Below are 23,838 nucleotides of genomic sequence, written 5' to 3' on the forward strand. Positions count from 1 at the left end.
TTACATTTGGAAGTATACTCTATTTCTTTCATGGAGTGCAGTTTCATAGAAAGGACTTTGCCGACAGACCTACTGCCCCCTACTAATTGGGTGTCATAAATAAATGTCTTCCTTACTGTGACGGAAATCTTGTCTTCTCCTGTTAGTAACCAATCACAACCCTCGTTCAGCAGAATTGACAGGTTCCCGTCAAATCCACGTGGAGGCAGAGTTGTCGCATCTTTTCCGAATTGCAAGAATCCCGTCAGTCTCATTTCAAGAGTCACCAGGATTGTGGCAACTGTGCAATGTTGGGACGAGGGGACAGGATGGAATTGTCAGAGGTGTTTGTGTAGGAAGTCATAAATCTGTAAGTGGGTGTTCAAAGGAGCCACCGAACTGCACTCCTTGAAATAAAATAAGGTATAGCTCATGTATACTGTTTAAGACCTGACCACAGTATAAGAAGAATCAGTAGGGACAATTCTTGTCGGCTCCTTTGATGTTGTTGGTACTAAATTCAAGCTCAGTAAGGTCTAGTTCTCAATGAATCCAACTATGTCGCTAGTATCAAACCACTATCAAAATATTAGTAAAATAGTTATTTAAAATTTATTTTATTGGTCAGTAATACGAATAATCTTGTATGTATATTATCTATCATTAATATTATGTCGCTGGGAAGTCAAAATACTTATATCCATTGTTGACATTCATGTTCGCACTTCACCGCAACGGACGCCATGATGTATTATGTTGTACTTGGATCAATTTTACCAACATAAGCCTCAAACAGTGACTTGAACGTTAGCGTCAATTACTGAATATTTTCATGATGATTGCATACGGAAGTAATTATTATTATAGTTATATTGCCATTCCTTTGCCTCATGTCTTTAAAATTGTTAAAAGATGAGTAATGAATGTTTTCATTTAATATTAAATTATGCCAGCCTGTCGTAGATGGAGAGCCATCTGGTGGAGGTTCCAGATAATACACCCGGTTTCGTGACATGCGCACTCAGAATTTGTTCCCACGAAATGGCTTAGGTGTCCTTACTGTATGTTCTCTATACTGTGACCTGACATTCAGACACAGATAATAATGTTTTTTCTTACAAGACATTACGTGGAAAAGGATAAACAAAAAATCGTTAATGGTTTATTTTAATAAATCGTCATTCTATGCATTTGTTCAACTAAACATTCATTAATCTGTAGCATTACGGGATGAACTGTCTCGCAGATATTGCATATGAACAAATTCCATTAAATATTTTAGGAAAAGTCAGTATACTCAGATAAATACAGACAGCGTGTAATAATCCACTTTTCGATATTACAGAAGACGAAAATTTGTGAATTCTTCAAAATATTTCTAATCGGGTACTTAATGACGTTGTGTCAACAGCACAGTTAGCATAGTAAATATAGTTCCGTTGGTACTGGTGACAGCGAAATGGAATTCTTGCGAGACGAGATCCTATATTCGCCATAAGATTACCTGACATACGCTTTCCAGTTGGTAAAAACTTCGCAACCAAACATGTACTCGTAATTAATCAAAGGAGGAGTGGAAACGAATTCATGCCCGGGCGCAGCCTCTGATCATGAGCAGAGCTCTTCACCCCTGGATATGACGATGCCGTCGCCAAAATACCTAGATTTTTACAAGATTTATTTATATTTTGTACAATAAGAGTACAAAAACGAGAAAACTGTTATGCGATGCGAATACTAAAAAATAAAATATAAAAAACAAGTATTTTCCCAACTACTAATTTCCCATGCTCGCTCTAATATCAAACCACATTGATGACTGTAATTTCTAGGGACCGGATTTTTATGTAATTACATATTATATTCTTTTCAACCTAACCCTATATAAATAACAAATCTTGTAATTACCAATAATACATTAAAATTTGATACTACACATTTTTACATATTTACCCCACATTACATATTATGGCCTGGTATTACATAAATCTACATATTTAGGGGTTTTATTCATTTTTACTTCTTTAAAAGGGGAAAAAAAGACTTCTGTTGGGGAAGTTTACAACTTGACATACACAGATTTAAAAAACCTTTTCCCCTACGCAAGAAAGGACATATTTCGGGACGAAACATAACGTCCTTAGTTCCAGAAAGTAATAGACACACTCACCCCATACCGCCCACTATAAATATGAGTGAACAAAAGGCAACCTTTCTCATACAACTACCTTGTATTGTAAAAATCACTCAGAAGGTAGCGTTGCCTTCATGCGGTGGAGTGGGACGAGGACGGCATGATTTGTCTCGAACTATAATTGTTCTGCACACGTCTTAACAAGCCGTTCTCATGCAATTTGCAACCTTACCCACCCTCTTCCTAATCCTTCCAAGGAAAACCCGTGTCAAGTCCGACATGAGCCGCAATAAAGTAGCCGACTTTTGAAAAGAAGCTGGAGTGAAAGAACAAACTGGAAAGATATTGAAAGATTATAATCAGGGAAAGGATTTATATGTAAATACATATTTACTTATAAAGCTAATATAATTTATATTTTGCATTATCTTTATGTTTCACAATGTGTAGGGTTGAAAAATCCTACTTTTATTTTTCATATTTTTCCATATTTTAGAGTTTAGTATATATTTTCGTTAATTTCCATATATTTTCCATATTTCATATAAAACAGTCCATATTATATTAGGTTTAACAATAAAACAAAACAAAATTCCATTAACTTTTAAAAATACATTTCAACAATAGAGATTTAAACACATGTTCAGTAATCCCTTTAACATCAGAGTTATTTGAAAATTAGCAGTCCTATCAACAATGGGAAAGTAAGTTACAAAACTGTATTAATTTAATTTAAAATTTTTAACAGACTTCAGTTGTGCAGCTCAACAGTTAAATGCCAGTCAGAGTACACATAGGTTCAGTTTTGTAAATCATACTATAAAGACGGTAAATATGCCAAAAGTACGTCATTCAGTCAATTTAAAATCAAAACTAACAAGTTACATTTCAGAATTTAAAGAAGATGGTTTATCAACTGACAATAAAATATTATTTTGTAATTTGTGTCAGTGTGCAGTATCATCTACACAAAAGTTCCTGGTGCAACAACACATTACAACTAGTAAACATCAGGCCAACAAACAACTAAATTCCAAGCAGAGACAATTGTTTTTAACACAACCAACAACATCGAATGTAAGATCTGAGTTTAACATCGACCTGTGCCGTTCTCTCATCTCTGCTGATATTCCTCTCTACAAACTAAAGAATAAGGTCTTCAGGGAATTCCTTGAAAAATATACTCAACATACAATCCCGGATGAGTCAACACTTAGGAAGACGTATGCTCCATCCATCTACGATGAGACAATACAGAAGATAAGAGATGAAATTAAAGATAGTTCAATTTGGGTTTCCATTGATGAGACTCCCGACAAAGAAGGTAGACTTGTTGGTAATGTAGTTATCGGTTTGTTAAGTGAACAATATTCTGAACGAATTCTTTTACATTGTGATGTTCTAGAAAAGTGCAATAACAAAACTATAGTTAAACTGTTCAACGAAGCTATGGGTATCCTGTGGCCAAAGGGTATTATGTACGATAATGTGTTATTCTTTATTAGCGATGCTGCCCCTTATATGGTCAAAGCTGGACAAGCATTATCTGTTGTATATCCTAAATTGACTCATTTTACTTGTGTGGCGCATGCATTTCATCGTGTGGCAGAAGTGGTCAGAGACAATTTCCCTAAAGTAGATTTGTTGATTTCATCAGTGAAAAAAGTATTTCTCAAAGCTCCCAGTAGAGTTAACGTGTTGAAAGAAATGTACCCTGAAATTCCATTGCCACCAAAGCCAATTTTAACTAGATGGGGTACATGGCTAGAAGCAGTTGAATATTATGCCGAACATATAGACTCTATTAACAATGTTCTCCTTGCATTGGACTCTGAAGATGCAGTCTCAATTGATACTGCGAAAACAGTTACCTGTGACATAAGTGTGAAGAATGACTTAGCTCACATTCAGCATACATTTTCATGCATCATAAAAACGCTCAAAAGTCTCCAAAATAGGCACCTTTCACTATCTGAAAGTTTTGAAATTATAAATAGTACTGTGGAACAACTGAATCGTGGTAGAGGTAAAGTTGCAGATGCAGTAAGAGCTAAGGTGGACACTGTACTTTCAAAAAACCCTGGATATGAAGAACTACAAAAGGTTGTTGCTGTGATGAGTGGTGAATCAACAGTGAAGATTAACTTGGACTTATCCCCAGCAGACATTGTGAAATTGAATTATGTACCAGTTACTTCTTGTGGCGTCGAACGCTCTTTTAGTCAGTATAAATCTATCCTCAGAGACAATAGAAGAAGATTCACTTTTCAGCACTTGAAAGAAATGTTTGTAACCTATTGTTATGGTAACAGACAATAAAAATTGTGTTTTGTTGAAACTACATTGGAAGATAGGGTACGTCCATTATATTTTTTGTTTAGTTTGATTAAAATGTACCAATATTTAACGTACATAGTCATTTTTTTATAATTTTAAGTCCATATTTAATTCCATATTTTGGTAAAAATCCATATTTAATTCCATATTTTGGTAAAAATAACTACATATATATTTACATATTTCATATATTTTTAGTCCATATAAATCCGTTCCCTGATTATAATATATAGCTTTTCAGGTTATTGCTTGACGTCTTTATTTTAATTAACACTTATTAATTATTCTGTAGGACCAAAAAAATAATAATCTTTACGTAGATTCTTCACTTTAAATTTAGTAGACCTATACGGAAATGGAATTTTCCGAGCAATTAGAAAGTATGGTTCTCAGATGGAATAATCCTACCCTTCTCAATGAGACAGGAATGTCACTTTTCAAACACTTTGTAAATGCCTATAGTTTGAGGTTTTAGTAGGTACTTTGTTTCTTACAGCGAGCAGCTAAAATGCATGTGTCCCATCTCTCCACTTATTTTCACCTAATCCAGTAAAGCGAAACAGTGCTTGCAGTTATGTTGTGTCATTCATTTCACTCAGTTTTCTAGTTTTAGTACTTACAGTAAAAAGTGCGAGTTTATCTACTGCTTTTAACTAACTACAAAAATAAAATCATGGATTCCGATGGACGAAGCTTTCACTACAGATTGAAAAATCGTAACGTATCAAGTGTGCGGTAAAAGAGTCCGGTGCTCTATGAAATCACAACTGGAGAGTCTTACCTATCCTATACTTGCCAGATATTGATATTAAATATTTTCATGATTTTTACATATTTTGGCACATATTCAGCTTATTTTTCTTACATAAATATGTACATATTTCACACCTTGATATTACATAAAAATCCGGTCCCTAGTAATTACGTTAACAAGCAGTCTCGATCTGATCACTAGTGGTCGTACTTGAATTCAGCAGGATAAAAATCTTTACTTATGTATTTATCGGTAATCATCTCACGTATGTAGTCACATATAAAGCCTTTACTAGACAAATTGTTACGAAATAAGAGCTAGAGACTTTGAGAACATAAAAAATAAGATAAGAATTTTCCGTAAATAAAGATACTACAACAAATACCTGAACATTACAGTATATGACTATCAGCAGCTATGGGTATCAGTTATTCCTTCATTTGATCAAATTCTTTATCAACAATTGCCAACACCACATCCAATCTGTGCAAGCTCACGTTTTCTACTAATCATGCAAGGATAATGTCTACCAATGGCTTCTCGAAAAAAAAAATGTAGTGAACATTCACAATCCATTGCCAACTTCATGTTTGTTGATGAAGCAGGATTTACGAGGATATGGTATTGTTGACTATTATAACACATATTCTGGTCAGAACAAAAATCCTCACGCTGTGGCAACATCGGGGCAGCGGCTTCGATTTTTCATCAATGTCTGAGCAGGAATCTCAGATCATCAGTCCGGAAGATCAACCGTATTACCTCATCGACTAAGAGGAGAAGCGTATCATAAAGTCTTGAATAATTAACCTGTTCTGTTGGAAGAATTGTTTCTTCAACGACGACAATGAAATTGGATCATGCATGAAGGAGCGCCGCATCATTCTCTCTGCATCGTCCAACAAATTTCAGTGCACAAACGGAAGACATCCTGTTGATTGGCAAATAAATCTCCTAACATTAATATCTTCAATAGTTTATTGATAAAATTCGTGAGCAACCAGGAACTTTTGGACAAATCCGTGCTTCTCTGTGACGAAATCCAGAACACCGTGTTGTAGGAATGAGCAGACATTGCACACACTTCTTGTAGTAATAACAATACAATTTAAAAGACATTTAATGGCTTATAGCTCACTAGGTATTCGTATGTAGTGTATTCTTTGGTAGAAGATTCTTATTTTGATAAATACTGTATTTTCGGAATGTTTAACCCTACTTTACCACCATGTATACCAGAGGTCTGCATCGGACGTTTTCGCTCGAGCGCCAAGTAGTTCATAGCATAATCCGATAGGTAGCGCACATGCATGATGGGGAAAATTGTCACGAGCGATAAATCCTCGAACGGTATAAGCCGAGCGTTAGACATTCGTTCTTGTTACAGTGATGAACTGTGTAGTAACATCATACATGTTTATCATTTAAAAACTTCGCAGTGTTTAACTAACCTCTCCATAGTACAACTACAAAACTTGCTTTAAAATGTAATATAAATGTTGTAGGTAAATGTTCCCCCCCCCACACGGGAGTGATTTTGTTTTTGCCACATCTGATAGATGTTATTGGATGTAAATGTAATTATTATAAACGGAGAACAGAATCACGATAATGCAAGAACTGTATCAAGTTTTCTAGTAGTAATAATAATAATAATAATAATAATAATAATAATAATAATAATAATAATAACAATAATCTCTAATAATTAGTGTATCAATCTTTGCGTCTTTAACAGTTATGCAGAATGATTATTCGTTTTATTATATTTTCTGTGGCGTTATCTTTGTACTAATATTGTTATTAACCTACTGCTATATCAATAATATTTTGTAAAACGTTTCTACATTGTCGCAGTATATAGGCGGAACACTATGTATGGACCTATAATATTATATATGTGGTAAATCAAATATTGAATAATTATTAATTAGCAATAATAACTGTATATCGAAGTTTTTCATACTATTTTATTTATAACTTCATGTTCCTGTTTTGGTACGTTCCATTGACTGTTCCATTAAACGTTTGTCATACACGCAGAAAATAAAGCCTTATTTTTACCGGGTGAGCAAAACATATGTGTATCTTATCTGTTGCCTTACATACAAGATAAGACATGTCGGTGAGATGACCTTGTACTGTGCTTCTATTTATTACGAGCGTATCACAACCGATCGTATCTCACTCGAGGGTGCGACACCCGACCGAGTTCAAGCGAGCGATTTAACTCCAATGCAGCACTCTGATGTATTCCAAAGGAGGCATAGACTGTACCCGAATAATGTCCATTAAAAGGGCGTACAAAATCTGAATATGCAAAAATATGCAAAATTCAATTTTTATAGGGTTTACTATCTTTAAAAAACAAAAACAAAATGTGAATGATATGATAGATATATATGTTTTTTTTCATTTGACATTAAGGTTCAACATGTACACTTCATTTCTTTGTTTACCTTACTTTTCTTTTTCCAAAGCACACTAGGAACTCTTCAAGATTCTCTGTTGTCATACTTTATCTACAAGGATATTTTTAACGCCGAAAATGATCGTTCAACATCACATGAAGTTACGGGACAAAATTTTAGTGTACAAATTGAGAGTCTGTAAGATTTACGTTCAAGCAGTGTGTTGTTGGTGACTGTGGTTATCTTCTCGCTAAAATGGCTGGAAGACGGTTGAATGCTCGAGTAACCGACTAAGCGCAGGATTACACTCTATAGATCGTAAAAAGAACTTGGTGTGAGTGTATATTATTAGTGAACTGATTTAAATACATGCCGCAGAATTTTAAACAGTCACGAAAGAGAATTGTTTTGTAACTTAGACATTCCTATGTTTCCAAATAATTGGAGGTTGCGCAAACCTGCACAAAGTCAGAATTAAAAGAACTAATCACTGTCGGTAACAATTAGATAATGTATAGGCCTAGTCCAAGAGCACCAGAACCATTTTATCATGAATGTATAGTAAAGGTCATTCACACTGGAAATGAACTGTGACCTCTTGAGAAGGACAATGGTTCAGTTATGAAGAAGTAGGTAATGGATAAGAACAAGTTGAGTAGATTTCTCACATTTTTCCAAATAGGAAACTAAATAATATTACCTGAAAATTAAAATTAAAAACGTGCTGTCAGTGTTTACGATTTTTAAAAACTTACAGTCTGAAGAATGTATATTCCGTCAAAGTAGCCTAAATGCTGTAGAGCTACAACCGTAATTGGAAATGTACAATACATTTTTTCTATTCGTATATCAATAGAGGATAATTTACACTATTCATATCAAAGGTAAGTACAATATATGAAGTCTGTTTCCTTATTATTAGGGGAGAGTTGGGTAGTATCGGACATCGGGTAATGTCGGACAGTGAGTTTCTTTCATCTACAACCAGATGATAGTACCTGAATGACATGGTTACGTTTCTGTGATGTCACATACAGTTCCGTAACCACGTCATTCAGGTACGACCATCTCTGGTAGATGAAAGAAACGCACTGTCCGATATTACCCAATGTCCGATACTACCCAACTCTCCCCTATCTAAACATTACCTAAGAATGACTGCAACAACGTGCTTACTTATTTAGGCATAACAGAGACAAATTCTAATTTGTATAAACAAGAAAAAGACTCACAATTTTCTGAAGATTTGATAGTTAACACTAGTAGAACTCATAATTTGCTGAAACTTTCAGAGTAAACACTAGGCATATAACTAAAGGCTGTCAATTGGGGAAGCATGGGGAGCGTCGTTCAATGACATAAAGCTCCGTAGCCATGGACACGTTCATCCACCGAACCCTTGCTAGAATTTCAATACTTGAAACATACATCATACAATATATGTACTGAAGCCAGAAAACAAAGGCTTTCCAGCATAATGGCCTGGCTTCTAACGCTACGCCATGTTGATATTGGTTTCAAGTTAACACCAAACTGTGTGAAATAGAAAACGCTTCAACAGGCAATGTGAAACCGCAACCACAAAGGCCACAGACCTGACAATATCAGCCTCAACATTGATCGTGGAATCAATGATGGAAAAAGGCAAATTAAGTTCCTGGGGGTGCCCATGAATTCAACAGAGTCTGGTTTCCGAATTCAGAACAATGCGACAGTTCTAGTTATTGCCCTTATTGATCTAATCTGCTTCAGAAAGCTTCGAACTTCATTTCTTTCTTATATCAGGAGCATACACCATTATAAAAATCTTCAACATATTCCTTAGTGCTAAACTTTTGCAATTTTGTCTGACACCATCACCTTCATCCACACTTTTTCACTACTACTATTACCACAGTGACTAATATTACCATAAGTCCACCGTTGTGACTGAGGGGTTAGCGAGTCTAACTCAGAACCCAGCGAGTCCGGGTTCGATCCCCGGTCCGGACGAGTTGCCTGGATGAGGTTTTTTTCTGAGTTTTTCCCTCACTCCTATGGATGAATATCAAGTAACTTTATCAGGCGGGTTCACACATGTGGAGTAACGGTCAGCGCGTCTGGTCGCGCAACCAGGTGGCCCGGATTCGAATCCCGGTCGGGGCAAGTTACCTGGTTGAGGTTTTTTCCGGGGTTTTCCCTTAACCCAATACGAGCAAATGCTGGGTTGCTTTCGGTGTTGGACCCCGGACTCATTTCACCTGCATTATCACCTTCATATCATTCAGACACTAAATAACCTGAGATGTTGATACCGCGTCGTAAAATAACCCAATAACATAAAAAAAACTATCAGGCGATTAGAAACTCACTCATCTTGGCCACTTCCTTTCCTCCCCTATCATCCTTTCATTCATCATTCCGTTACTTCTTCTGGTTTTGAGATCGTTCTACAGGCGGCCCTCCGAAGCTGCTGGCTCTCTCGGCCGGCCTCCTTGGATTGTATTCATGTGATGGATAGTTTCTGCAACGGAACCCAGGGCAGACATTCTCGGGGGAGGACTTCCGCCTCGGACTATTAAGGGAGCCTTGGGGGGTTGCCGAAGCAGGAGTGGTACATGGACTCTGTTGGCTGTAGGGACCGGTCGTTAAGGGGGTCGAGTGGTTAGGTCGGTGCGCGTAGAGGATCGGTGGGCACGCAATCCATCCCATATAGGGGGTGTACAATAGACCTCAGGTCGTAGTGCGTGGGATGTTCCCTCCCTCCCTCCCTTCTAACAAGAAAAAATATATATTACCGTAAATCCTGCGTCTAGATAAACTTCAAAGATACATGAGACACGTTACTAACGTCCGGACTTTACATTGCCAAGCATCTAAAGTCCTTGTAGGCAATGTACTTTCCAAAAGTAGAAACTATTGATAATTACGACCAGTTAATATAAACTTCTTTACTCAAAAGATCCCAACTACATGGTCCGTTAGTATTCATATAACTCTGTAAATCACCTTATATTCAGTTTTTATTCCAAAAAAAAAAAAGTAATTATAGTTCAGAAGACACTGGCCAGCAAAGCGCTGAAAGTTATCATGAAATGCTTGTTTCCTTGTTACAGGATGCATTAATCAAAAGACTGGGGCCAAACGCACACCCCTTCACAATGGAGGTTACGCCTCTTGCACCACCGAGCGTTCAGTTGGTCCCAGCCAAGGAGTACAGTGGAGCCCCAATCGGCACCAGCTACGATGTTCGAGCCTATGTCGGTAAGACATTCAACTGTTCTTATGTCTTCTTTCGAAAATCTTCGTATCTGCAATCTTCATGTGTCTTATATGTTGTACTTCCAGGAAATAGGAGGGAAAACATAGGCAGATAAGACTGAGTTCTTCAAAATACTCGTATATTAATACTAGTGCCGTCAAAAAGAATGTTTGAGCCCATCTACTTTGAGTCACTCAATAATGTATGGGAGGCCGACCATTAGATAATTATGATGAATAAGCTGCGGATTTTCAGGCACTAAAGACAGTTGAAATAGGCAGGCAAAATAGGCATTCAAAATTCTACAATAGGCATTTAAAAAGGCACTAACAATTTCTAATTATTAATGACTAACACGACCATAGCCTAGCATTATACACTAGTTTCTATAGTAATGCCATTATGGCGGTGAATAACTAAATATTCCTCCAAATGTTGTAATGAGAACTGATGCCTGTTGTCTGTAAGAATGTTCTTAAATTGGGAGAAACTTCTCTTCACTTCACATGAAGTGATGGGCCAATACTACAGGGATCCAATCTCAGGTGAGGACCAAACCAGTGGGAACGCAGTAATGTCAATGTCATTTCCAATCAGCAATAACACTTGCTCCCAACCAGGATTTCTTTTCACAATTTTCAGATAGGCTACTTATTTCTCATTGTTTCTCCCACACTGCTTGGTATTTCTTTAAGAATAGTTTCTACTTTCTTCATAACTTGCACAGCACTTTGGAGTGGAATACCCCTCGCTTCCAGTTTCGTTATGTAAGCAGGCAGCTTTTCAAAGTTTGCTTTGATGAAAGCAAGATCAGATGTTAGCTTTGGGTTTGCCAGGATAATATTTGCTGCTGGATAAAAAAGAAACAAATTACAGATTTAAAAAAATCGATAGAATAGTCAATAAATTCAAATATAATATATAATACGGATATTTACGCAACTTTTAGGGATTTATAAGCAAATAAGCATTTACTAGTGAAATAGGCAATTATAGGCGCTATAGAATTTGCATATAATACTCATAATGCCTTAAAATGGATATGTAACCTAAAAGTTTGCGTCTTCAGGTTGAGGATTAAAATAGGCATATAGGTATAAATCCGCAGCTTAATGATGAAATTACTTCACTAAATTAATATTTTAGTTGTTCAGACAATTCCTTTACCAAGTAAATCAGTACCTACTTGACTATAAGCGAATGTCCCCATATCTTTCTCGCCGACAAATAGCCTCCTAGCATTCAGTTAAGATCCTCTTTCACTATGATAAAAGAAACTATTCAGTATGGATTCACTGATGACCAAGACGCTTCATCTCAGACTAAAAATACATATATACATATATATATATATATATATATATATATATATATATATATATATATATATATATACTAATAATAAATCTGTAGCCGAAATTTTTCTGGTAATTTTCGATTTTCCAAAAATAATTGGTCCTAACATATATAATTAATCACCCTGAAACCGACAATCGCTTTTTTGAAATTTTTGTTTGTATGCCTGTCTGTCTGTCTGTATGTTTGTTACCTTTTCACGCGATAATGGCTGAACGGATTTCAATGAAAATTGGAATATAAATTAAGTTCGTTGTACCTTAGATTTTAGGCTATATGGCATTCAAAATACATTAATTAAAAGGGGGGGTTATAAGGGGGCCTGAATGAAATAAATCGAAATATCTCGCTTATTATTGATTTTTGTGAAAAATGTTACATAACAAAAGTTTATTTAAAAATAATTTCCGATACGTTTTGTTCTTTGAAAAATTTTGATAGGACTGATATTTAATGAGATAAATGAGTTTTAAAATTAAAATAACTGCCATCTAAGGCCGTGTAATGAATTAAAAAACAAATGACTTCGTCTATAAGGGGCCTTGCACAGCAACAATCGAAAGCTATGAAAGATAGCCTACAGATAATGTTTCTGTATTTGTATGAAGTAATATCGGAAGCTAAATTAACCGATTTGTATAATTAATTATTAATTCACCATTGGAAAGTGTAGTTTCTCTGGATGGACATAATGCTATAATGTTATTACAGTAACTTCTGAGTGAATCAAGGACAGGTAAGATTAAAATAGCTTCTTATGCACAGAAAACTTGATAGGCTATTCTATACATTCGTTTCCTGTATTTCCTAAAATAATTTTTATGACCAAATGAGTGGTCTCTGGATCAAAATGATAGCATTTTAATTACGCAAATACAATTTAAATTAAGTAACATAATAAACGATTTATCCTTATATCAAACACGAATGTTCCCTGGATCAAATGTCCTATTTTAATTATGTAATTACCTTATATTTATTTCTAACGGGTGCAGCGGAGCGCACGGGTACGGCTAGTACTAATAATAAATCTGTAGCCGAAATTTTTCTGGTAATTTTCGATTTTCCAAAAATAATTGGTCCTAACATATATAATTAATCACCCTGAAACCGAAAATCGCTTTTTTGAAATTTTTGTTTGTATGTCTGTCTGTCTGTATGTTTGTTTGTTACCTTTTCACGCGATAATGGCTGAACGGATTTCGATGAAAATTGGAATATAAATTAAGTTCGATGTAACTTAGATTTTAGGCTATATGGCATTCAAAATACATTATCTAAAAGGGGGTTATAAGGGGGGCCTGAATGATATAAATCGAAATATCTCGCTTATTATTGATTTTTGTGAAAAATGTTACATAACAAAAGTTTCTTTAAACATAATTTCCGATAAGTTTTATTCCTTGAAACATTTTGATAGGACTGATATTTAATGAGATAAATGAGTTTTAAAATTAAAGTAACTGCCATCTAAGGCCGTGTAATGAATTAAAAAACAAACGACTTCGTCTATAAGGGGCCTTGGACAGCAACAATCGAAAGCTATGAAAGATAGCCTACAGATAATGTTTCTGTGTTTGTATGAAGTAATATCGGAAGCTAAATTAACCGATTTGTATAATTAATTATTAATTCACCATTGGAAAGTGTAGTTTCTCTAGATGGACATAATGCTATAATGTTATTACAGTAACGTCTGAGTGAATCGAGGACAGGTAAGATTAAAATAGCTTCTTATGCACAGAAAACTTGATAGGCTATTCTGTACATTCGTTTCCTGTATTTCCTAAAATAATTTTTATGACCAAATGAGTGGTCTCTGGATCAAAATGATCGCATTTTAATTATGCAAATACAATTTAAATTAAGTAACATAATAAACGATTTATCCCTATATCAAACACGAATGTTCCCTGGATCAAACGTCCTATTTTAATTATGTAATTACTTCATATTTATTTCTAACGGGTGCAGCGGAGCGCACGGGTACGGCTAGTATATAATATATGCAGAAGCCTAATTATAAAATATGGACGGAAATAAAAAAAATACGGATAGGCTATACAAAAAAAGTTGATAACACTGTGCACCGTAGTTACCTCTGGGAAGATGACATGAGGTATGTAGCTGTAGTCTGACATCTTGCTGAAAGGGAACGGTTATATTGCACGGTGATACGCAATGGTTCTCAGTAATCGTTAGTAGACTTTGTTATGGAGGCTGGGGTGGAGCATTATTTTCAGTCATATGGGACCCATATTTGCGGGGTTTTTTTTTTTTTTTTTTTTGCTGATTTTTTTCTCCTTTCACTTCTTGAGATAAAAGTGATCAGTTCTCCTGAAATTACTAGCCAAGGATAGTAGTGTAAATTTTAATGGTTTATCTTCATGAAATTCTAGACCAATTCCGTGTGAGAGAAAATAATACTCTACGAGAAATGCTTTTCTTCGAGTACCAAGCACCATTCTGAGTTTATACTTTTCACGGTCTTCTTTAAGAACAGTTGAAGTAAAAATCAACCATATGAATTTTCACTAAAGATAATTATTTTATTGGTCCTTCTAGCAACAGTGCATATTTCTATACAGATTACTCTGCACATTACTGTGGAATCCCAGCCACCAAGTCACTCAACTGAGTGCGCTCCTTGTATAATGGCAGTTGACTTAATAAAATGTCAACATACATGCCCAACTCGGAGTCAGGCCACAAAGGGAAAAAACACTGGAGGAGGGGAGTTCGATCCGGTGCTGTGGCTTGGACTTCGGCGTAGATCAATTGTGAGAGCGCTTGGTACGTAGAACCAAGGACCCGGGTTCGATCCCCGGCGCCGGAGCGAATTTTTCTCCTCTAACATTAAAACTATGGGACGGTCGTTGACAGCAATAGAATAAGTGTATAAAGACCTGGAACAAGGAGCCGCTAAAATTGGGTTGCAGATTAATGCAAGTAAAACCAAACGGATGGCACAAATAAGAAACAAACAGAATATATACAACCCTCCTAATTTGACGATAAACATGTTTGAAGAAACTGAGAAGTTTAAATATCTTGGAACAGTAATGACAAGTAACAATAACGAATTAATTGAAGTACAGAGTCGAATCACTGCAGCCAATAAGGCCTATTTTGCATTAAGCGCAATACTGAAATCTAACTGTGTGCACAAGGAAACAAAACTTAAAATATACAAAACAATTATTAGAAGTATTCTCTGTTAGCCAAGCGAAACTTGGACATTATCTAAGAAGACAGAAGCTAAACTAGGTATATTTGAACGCAAAATACTCAGAAGAATTTTTGGACCGGTGCAAGAAAATATGCAGTGGAGAATACGTTATAATAACGAGCTACATAAATTATATAGAAGTTTTGATATTGTTACTTTCATCAAATTAAGGAGGCTTGAATGGGCCGGACATGTCTATCGGATGGAAGGAAACAGAATACCAAAGAAGATTTTAGAAGGGAAAATACATGGTAAAAGACCAATTGGAAGACCCAAAAATAGATGGATAGATGCAGTAACGATCGTTTCTCAGGACTATTTCGGAACAACTGCCTGGAGGAGATTAGCACAGGACAGGGACAGTTGGAGGAAGAAAATTGAGGAGGCTAAGGCTCGACTTTGGGCTGTGATGCAGCAGCAGCAGCAGCAGCAGCAGTAGTAGTAGTAGTAGTAGTAGTAACACTAACATTAATCATATGAATTTTGTTGTGCATTCAGGCAGGATGCGCAACGCTGCCAAAGTACGGTATACTTTATTTTCGATCAAACTGTGCAATACATTTTCCCCCTCCCCCACACTAATTATTTACCCATTCACCGCTATATTCATTCATGCAGTCCCTCGACTACTCCATCCTCCTCACACTCATTTCTTTGAGCACCCATTCACTCATTCGTTCACGCATGAATTTGCTCAGTTTTATCCAACGGTGGGTATGTTGATTCCCATCTATTGATCTCGAATGTACCCCCTATGACTAACGCTACCAAAACTTTTGCAACATTCAGCAGACATATAATATGTTGCCCGTACTGCACCATGGGATGTGGATACACGTTACAGCAGGACAGTAATGCTGATGGTCAATTGAGAATTTATGGAATTCCAGTACGAAAAAAGAAGTTTTGTGCAAAATGTATTCGAAACACTATCGTCGTCGTTCATCAAAAATTAACTTGGTTTCATCGAGATTTTAACCCGGCTCTCTGTTGTTTAATTTTCGCTTAAACACAGTATGCCTATTGCCTTTTTCCTTACGGGCGGTAGCATATTACGGTTTTGAATTACCCATTCTACTCGCGTGTTGTAAATTAAACATAAATTTTTCACAGTCAAAAATTTGAAAAGTAATAATGAATTTTCAGCATTTATTCACATTTCCTTTTTACTCTATCTTCCTATTTCTTATTTTTTTAGTTGGTTATTTAACGACGCTGTATCAACTAGAGGTTATTTAGCATCGATGAGATTGGTGATAGCGAGATGGTATTTGGCGAGATGAGGCCGAGGATTCGCCATAGATTACCTGGCATTCATCTTACGGTTGGGGAAAACCTCGGAAAAAACCCAAACAGGTAATCAGCCCAAGCGGGGATCGAACCCGCTCCCGAGCGCAACTTCAGACCGGCAGGCAAGCGCCTTAACCGACTGAGACACGCCGGCGGCTTTATTTCTTATTCCTGAATTTTCTTTCTGCTTTATTATTTCTATTTTAGTGGGTTATTTTAAGACGCCGTATCAACATCTAAGGTTATTTAGCGCCTGAATTGAATTAACGTGATAATGCCTGTGAAATGGATCCGGAGTCCAGCACCGATAGTTACCCAGCATTTGCTCATATTGGGTTAAGAGAAAACCCCGGAAAAAACCTCAACCAGGTAGCCCTAACTTTCCCCGACCGGTATTCGAACCCGAGCCACCTGGTTTCAGGGTCAGACACGCTAAGCGCTACTCCACAGGTGTGGAGTACAGGGGAAAAAGGGGGGATGTCCACTTTCAGGCAAAATTCAGATTTCCATTCCCTTATATACTTCATATGAAGTGAATTCATTCTACACTGAGAACAGGGGAAGAAAGTTCTTAGTTACAGAATAACTGCTGGTTAAATTCTCAGTATTATATTCGGAATGATAGAGTTTCACATTTTAAATTGGTTTCCTGAGAATTGTTTAAAAGTGGACATCCCCCCCTTTTTCCCCTGTACTCTTCATTTGTATTTCTGTTGTCAAATAACTATACAACATCTTTAGTTACGGTATCAAATTGTTACAGTTTTCTTCATTAAGACGCCTTTGGCCACGAAAAAATATTTTTAAAATATAGGGTTAGATTCCGCATTGATACTACAAATAAACACACATTTTTTTACTGATGGCCCGTTGATAATAAAGTATTGAAAATATCAAATAAAGAAAATAAATAGTACGCGCGTGAACTAACCAGCTGACTGTAGGTAGTCGAGACAAGCAAGGCCAGGAGACAAACACGTGATGTGTCGTCTAGCAGTCATGGCGGGGCTAGCTTTATCACAAGTTTTCATAAACACAGGAGTAAAATGATGCCCAATGCTCGCTTATCTTCAGCTCTCGGCCAGAGCATGCGGTTCTGCGCCGTTCAAGTCTAGGCATGTGAAAATAATTTATTTAATACCCTCGAAACTTATTGCCGAGCCACTAAGCAAACAATGCCGAATCACTCTTAATAATGGAAGGTTTTTTCTCAATATTTTTTTACATATTTACAAATGGGCAAAAAGCCTAAAAGTAAGTAAAATCAGATTGTCTGTCTCTCTGTATACAATAAAACTAAGGATTACTTCTTATAATAACCTACCAAATGTCAGATTAAAAATGAGCTCCCGTTAAATGTTCTGCAGTAAATGGTTCCAGAGTTCTGAGCGCTGAAAGAGGCTTGTTTTTATAAAATACGCTAAATTTGTCGCTCAATAGTACGAAAACCGTTTGACTTTCGATAGTATATTTTTGAAAATGCACTGTCCTCAGCACCTTGTATAAATAGGGAAGAAATTAGAGTATTAAAAAAATGCGAGGTTTTTTACTGATCGATTCCATATGGAATAGCCCGCATGTGTGTGTTCCCCCATACTACCGCACTCTAGGCTACTCTAAATAGCAACGTTGTTACCTCAAACATCTCTACCTTTCACTATCTGCAGCGAGTCAACAAACTATAGTATATGCACAGTAATGTTATTGTATGGGGTCTAAAGTCTCGAAGCCTGATTATGAACGATGGAGTTCAGACATCGCAGTACTGATCCCGAGCCCCTACAGCCAAGGTTGCGCAGAAGTTTAGAGTAGGGACAAATTGAAGCTTGCGTCCGCCGCCATGCTTTGAGAGAAGCACCGGCTAGCAGATGGCTGCACTATACAATGCTGAATGTTTAATATGTATGTTTGGTGTCTCTTATACCGTAACTAAAAGATGTTGTATAGTTATTTGACAACAGAAATACAAATGCATATTGTAGTAATAGTTCAGATGAAAAGAAAATGATTAGTATTAACTATTATTAACAAAACACTGCCTGTGTAAGACGTTACTTTGATGTGGACGAGAAATGAACAATTATTATTATTTATTCGCTTCCATATCACATAATAGGCCTATAGACCTACACCTGTAAAATAGAAACACGTATCTAATGTTTTAGTTTGAAATTTAAGTAGGCCTACCGTGCAATACCTTATTATCACAGTTGTAGTATGAAATAAACGTTACATGCATGAATTAGTCAATTAGTCATATACGGTAATAGAACTCAGGCCTAGTGTACAGAACATCTTGCCTATTGATTTATTATTATTATTATTATTATTATTATTATTATTATTATTATTATTATTATTGACTCCGTTAAAAATTGTCTTACAACATTTTTATGTAAAGTCGTGTTGTACTGGTAACCTTAAGCTGTGTGCTAACATCTGCTCTTTATGTAGTACTTTCTTTTATTTTGTTATTTAATGATGCTATATCAACTACTAGATTATTTAGCATCGATGGTATTGATGATAGCGAGATGAAATTTGGCGAGACGAGGCCAAGGATCCGCCACAGATTACCTGACATTCACCTTACGGTTGGGAATATAAGAAAAAACCCAACCAGGAAATCAGCGGGTATCGAATCCGTGATCGAGCGCGATTCCAGACCGACAGTCCTTAGCCCACTGAGCTACGTCAGTAGATCTTTATGTACTTTTATGGTCAGTTTAACAAGTTTAAAATATGATTCTCGGGAGGAATCTGGGATACATTTTCTAAAATATGTTCCTGTAAGTGCAGAAAGATTGTACAAGTGTTCTACTTCTAGAGCACATTGTTTTCACACGATGTAAGAGTGGGTGGTAATATGCCATTGAACTGTCAACATCTGTATAATCGCTCTTTCACTTAAGCGGCATATTTCTATAATCTCAGATGATGGTATGACAAGACTCCCATTATTCTTTCGTTAAAAAAAATAATATAGATTTTGTTTACTGCTGGTAGGCTACGTACCATAAATTGAGTCTTTAGATTTATTACACCATATTTTTCTTAATGATTTAACAACTAAGCCAGCAATGAATAAAATCACATTTTGACAATATTGTGTCATTGAGAATGATGTAAGAATGAGGGAATTGCAATCAATGTCTGCAGTGGACGAGTCATATCGCCTCTGATTCTCAAAACACTGAGGATTATTATTACAGTGCGTTAGGTGTTTGGAAAATACCATTGGGTATACAGACATTTTTAACGGACATCCCTCTCTTTGTAATATAATTTAAATAAATTATTTACGTATTTTCTAACGTATATAAAATAACATAAGTAAAAATATTCCATGTATTCGGTCATAGGAAATAGAAATAAACTAATAAGTCTATTTATGAGCAGTATAAGGCGTTTGTATTTAAAACAATGCTTAGTCACAATATTTAGATTTACCTCTGTAATTTTATATTATACGTTATAAAATACGTAAATAAGTTTAGTTATAATACAGTGAAGGAGGAAATCCAGTAAGGAAACGCCTATATACTCAATGGTATTTTCTAAACTCCGAATGCTTTATAGATAGAAACAATCATTCGTGCTCCCCAAACATGGCGTCGCGCGAACCTGCGCGAGATGTTTCAAATTTGTACACGACACCAGCGCCAATTGTGTGTCTAGATATATAACTACAACGTCTTTGACTGATCCCAAGTCGAGTCCCGCTGTCTGCTGGTTTTCACGTGAAGTTGTGACAGAACTCTTTGACTGCCATAAGAATAATAGAAAATAAAGAATTATATTAATTGCGACGTTTGTACTATGCATGTGAAAACTGGAATGTATAATCTACAATGTACTCGCTTTCATAGTTTTTTTTATTAACTACATCCAAGGTCCACAGCACTCCACGCTTTTTAATTTCCTCTGTGAAATCATTTGCCCAATAATTCATCACAAACCATTAGGGCGGAACAGTAGATAGCAAATAAAAGTGGAGCAAAGTGACAGATTTTTTATTTTTGCAGTGCACAATGCGACCTGAATTTCACTGCAGCCGTGTTCAAATCGCCGTTGCGTTGTAACTGTTGGTTTGTACGGTCAAGAGCCACTTCCGATTCTCAGACACTTCATCAAACAAATAACTGTGACTCAAGTACGCCACCTAATGTATCATAATACGTCGCAGTTGTCATCATTATGCAAATTCGAGATGGTTGGATGATTGATTTATAACGTCGAGTACTTGACAATTACGTCATTGGCTCTTTCCAGCTCGACATAATTGATAACACATTCAATCAGTGTCCGTCAGCGGACCGCTGCATATACAGTAAATGTTTTACATTCGAAATCTGAATCATTTGACACATTATGAAATTCAAAGTTTAAAGCTGGTCTGACCATCTTCGTTCAGATATTCTATTTTTTTTTTTTTTTCCGCTTAGCTTAAAATACTATGATGGATGAGTGGAACAGAGAAAAATTCTCTCTGGTACCGGGATTTGAACCCGGGTTTTCAGCTCTACGTCGTGACGCTCTATCCACTAAGCCACACCGGATTCCCATCCCGATGTCGGATTGAATCCTCTCACTTTAAATTCCACCTCTTGGATTCACTCATGCACTGCGTCATAGATGTATGACAGTGGCACAATGCCCACACATGTGCAGAGGTGCACTCGTTATGAGTGACTAAGTGGTCGGGATCCGACGGAATAAGCGTCATCTTAAATCACTAAGTGATTATTTTTCGCATATCATATATTATTACGATGTACCGAAGTACATATGATATTTCCGTGCTTAGTGGATAGAGCGTCAGCACGTAGAGCTGAAAAAACGGGTTCAAATCTTGGTTCCGGAGAGAATTTTTCTCTGTTGCACTCATCCATCATCATATGATGACGCAGTATTTCTGCATAGTGATTTAAGACGGCGCTTATTCCGTCGGATCCCGCCACTCACTCATAACGAGTGCACCTCTGCACATGTGTGGACTTTGTGCCACTGTCATACATCTATGACGCAGTGCATGAGGGTAGGTCACTAGAGGGAACCCAAGAAATGGAACTTAAACTGAGAGGATTCAATCCGACATCGGGATGGGAATCCGGTGTGGCTTAGTGGATAGAGTGTCAGCACGTAGAGCTGAAAACCCGGGTTCAAATCCCGGTGCCGGAGAGATTTTTTTCTCTGTTCCACTCATCCATCGTCATATGATGACGCAGAGTTTCTGCACGAAAATATAATATGTACTTCGGTACATCGTAATAATATATTAAAATACTATGCTTAAATTGTATTGGCAATGTTGCACTAATTCACTCCTCAAATATACATATATTACACAACAGCCCTTCCACTGGGTTCTATATACTCTAATTCTGTATCTTCATTTATATTCTTTCCTTTAATTTGTTCCAGACTAATTTATTTCTAACTTCATCAGTTCTTATGGAAACTATTAATGTTTGCTGAGAAAAGTTAGGGTGTTTGCACCGCGCCACAGATGTAGACACACCCAACATATGGACTGTCTCATAAGGGAAGGCAGAGAAAGAGACGTATCTGTTGCATCCGTTGCCAAGAACTGGATGGTAGCTCCAACAGATCCACAGATTCCCTGTTTCAATGTCTTCACTGATACGAAGTATGTAGCTCCGAAATGTTGAGATTCCCTACATGTGTGACGCGATGCAATACCCAAAAATCTAGTCGTTACATCGTAAAAGTCTCAAATATTCTCAAAACGAAGTTTGAACGTCCATACAGGGAGTAGTCTCTCAGTAATATATGTACACTGTTCACATAGGACCTCATCAATTTCAATTGGCTATAAAACAAACTACATAGAGGCCTCGTACAAATCTGATGTGAGTGTTACAAGTAGAGTCCGGATTTTATGTAATATGAAAATAAGAAATACGAAGCTAAAAATGGCAAAAATATGTAGCTAAAAACTACAAAATAGGTAGATAAAAATGGCAAAATATGTAGATAGATATGTAATAAATAAAAAAATATATGTACCTTAAAATCTGAGCTACATTAGATGTATTTTTGCACACTCATAAAAAATTACAAGTGCACATGTGATTCAACCTAATTTAATTATTGTTTGCAGGCGCAATTAATATTTAAATATTTTTCCATATTTTCTGCGATCATTGATTGTCTCATCAACGGCAAACCCATACTAGAAGTCACCAAGTGCAGTTCTAATCGTTCCCATTGTTTCAGTGTAGCTGGAGTTCAAATAGTATTTCCGGAGTGTTGATTCATCCGGAATTCTGAAGTTGCAGTATTTGCGTAGAAATGCTCGAAACTTTGGCATTCCAAGTTTGCAGCAACCATTGCCATGCACAAATATTTATTAAATTCACTGGTAGAAGACGAAGAATGTTCCAGCACCACTTGTGTAAGAAGAATTTGTTTTTTTCGACTGAGCACGTTTTTTATTGTGACATTAAGCTCAGTTTTCAAATGCACTTGTCACACACTTTGCAAAGCACGATTTTGCCGTCACTAGTAAAACCAATTAAAATCCAATCTTTTAACTTAGATGCTAACTTGGATGGACTGGCGCCATAGCAGTAGACTGGCTAGCTGTATCATCTGATGTCAGAATAAGCTTTTCAAGAAAGCTGAAAGAACTACTGTTTCCTTTCAGAGCAAATGATTGGGGATATTTGTGCCAAACGGTCATACCCACAAGGTAATTTTCACTATACCCTTCACCGCGGTAGCAGTACAATGAGTCACCCTTCACATTGGTATTTATTCCTACTTTACCGTTACTTCTTAAGGGCTAAACAAAATGTCATGGCAAAGGGATGTCCACTTTTTTACAGAATACGTTATTTTCAATTTATTAGAAAACGAGGGACAAGCTTTATAAACAATTATCAAACGTATAACTTATGAGTCAAGTCGAGGGAAAATTGGTGGCAATAATGTGTATTTTTTCAAAATATGTATTACACTGTAAAATATGTAATACATGCCAAAATATTTACTGTTTTATGCACCAAAATATGTAAAAATATTCTATGTAGGTAACTTAAAACTTCGGAATAATGATCCCTTTGGTGTGATTCGTCGACATTT

General features: G+C 36.3%; 1 protein-coding gene across 1 annotated transcript in view; it reads left to right on the top strand.

Moving 5' to 3' along the window:
- LOC138705220 (arrestin homolog) overlaps positions 1-23,838 on the top strand; it is a 920,135-nt gene that overhangs the window by 745,073 nt on the left and 151,224 nt on the right. Inside the window, exon 6 of the mRNA XM_069834027.1 lies at positions 10,711-10,858. Within this exon, the coding sequence (XP_069690128.1) occupies positions 10,711-10,858 (148 nt within the window). The remainder of the gene's footprint in view (positions 1-10,710; positions 10,859-23,838) is intronic.

Source organism: Periplaneta americana, chromosome 8 (genome assembly GCF_040183065.1).
Source record: "Periplaneta americana isolate PAMFEO1 chromosome 8, P.americana_PAMFEO1_priV1, whole genome shotgun sequence".
Taxonomy (NCBI): domain Eukaryota; kingdom Metazoa; phylum Arthropoda; class Insecta; order Blattodea; family Blattidae; genus Periplaneta; species Periplaneta americana.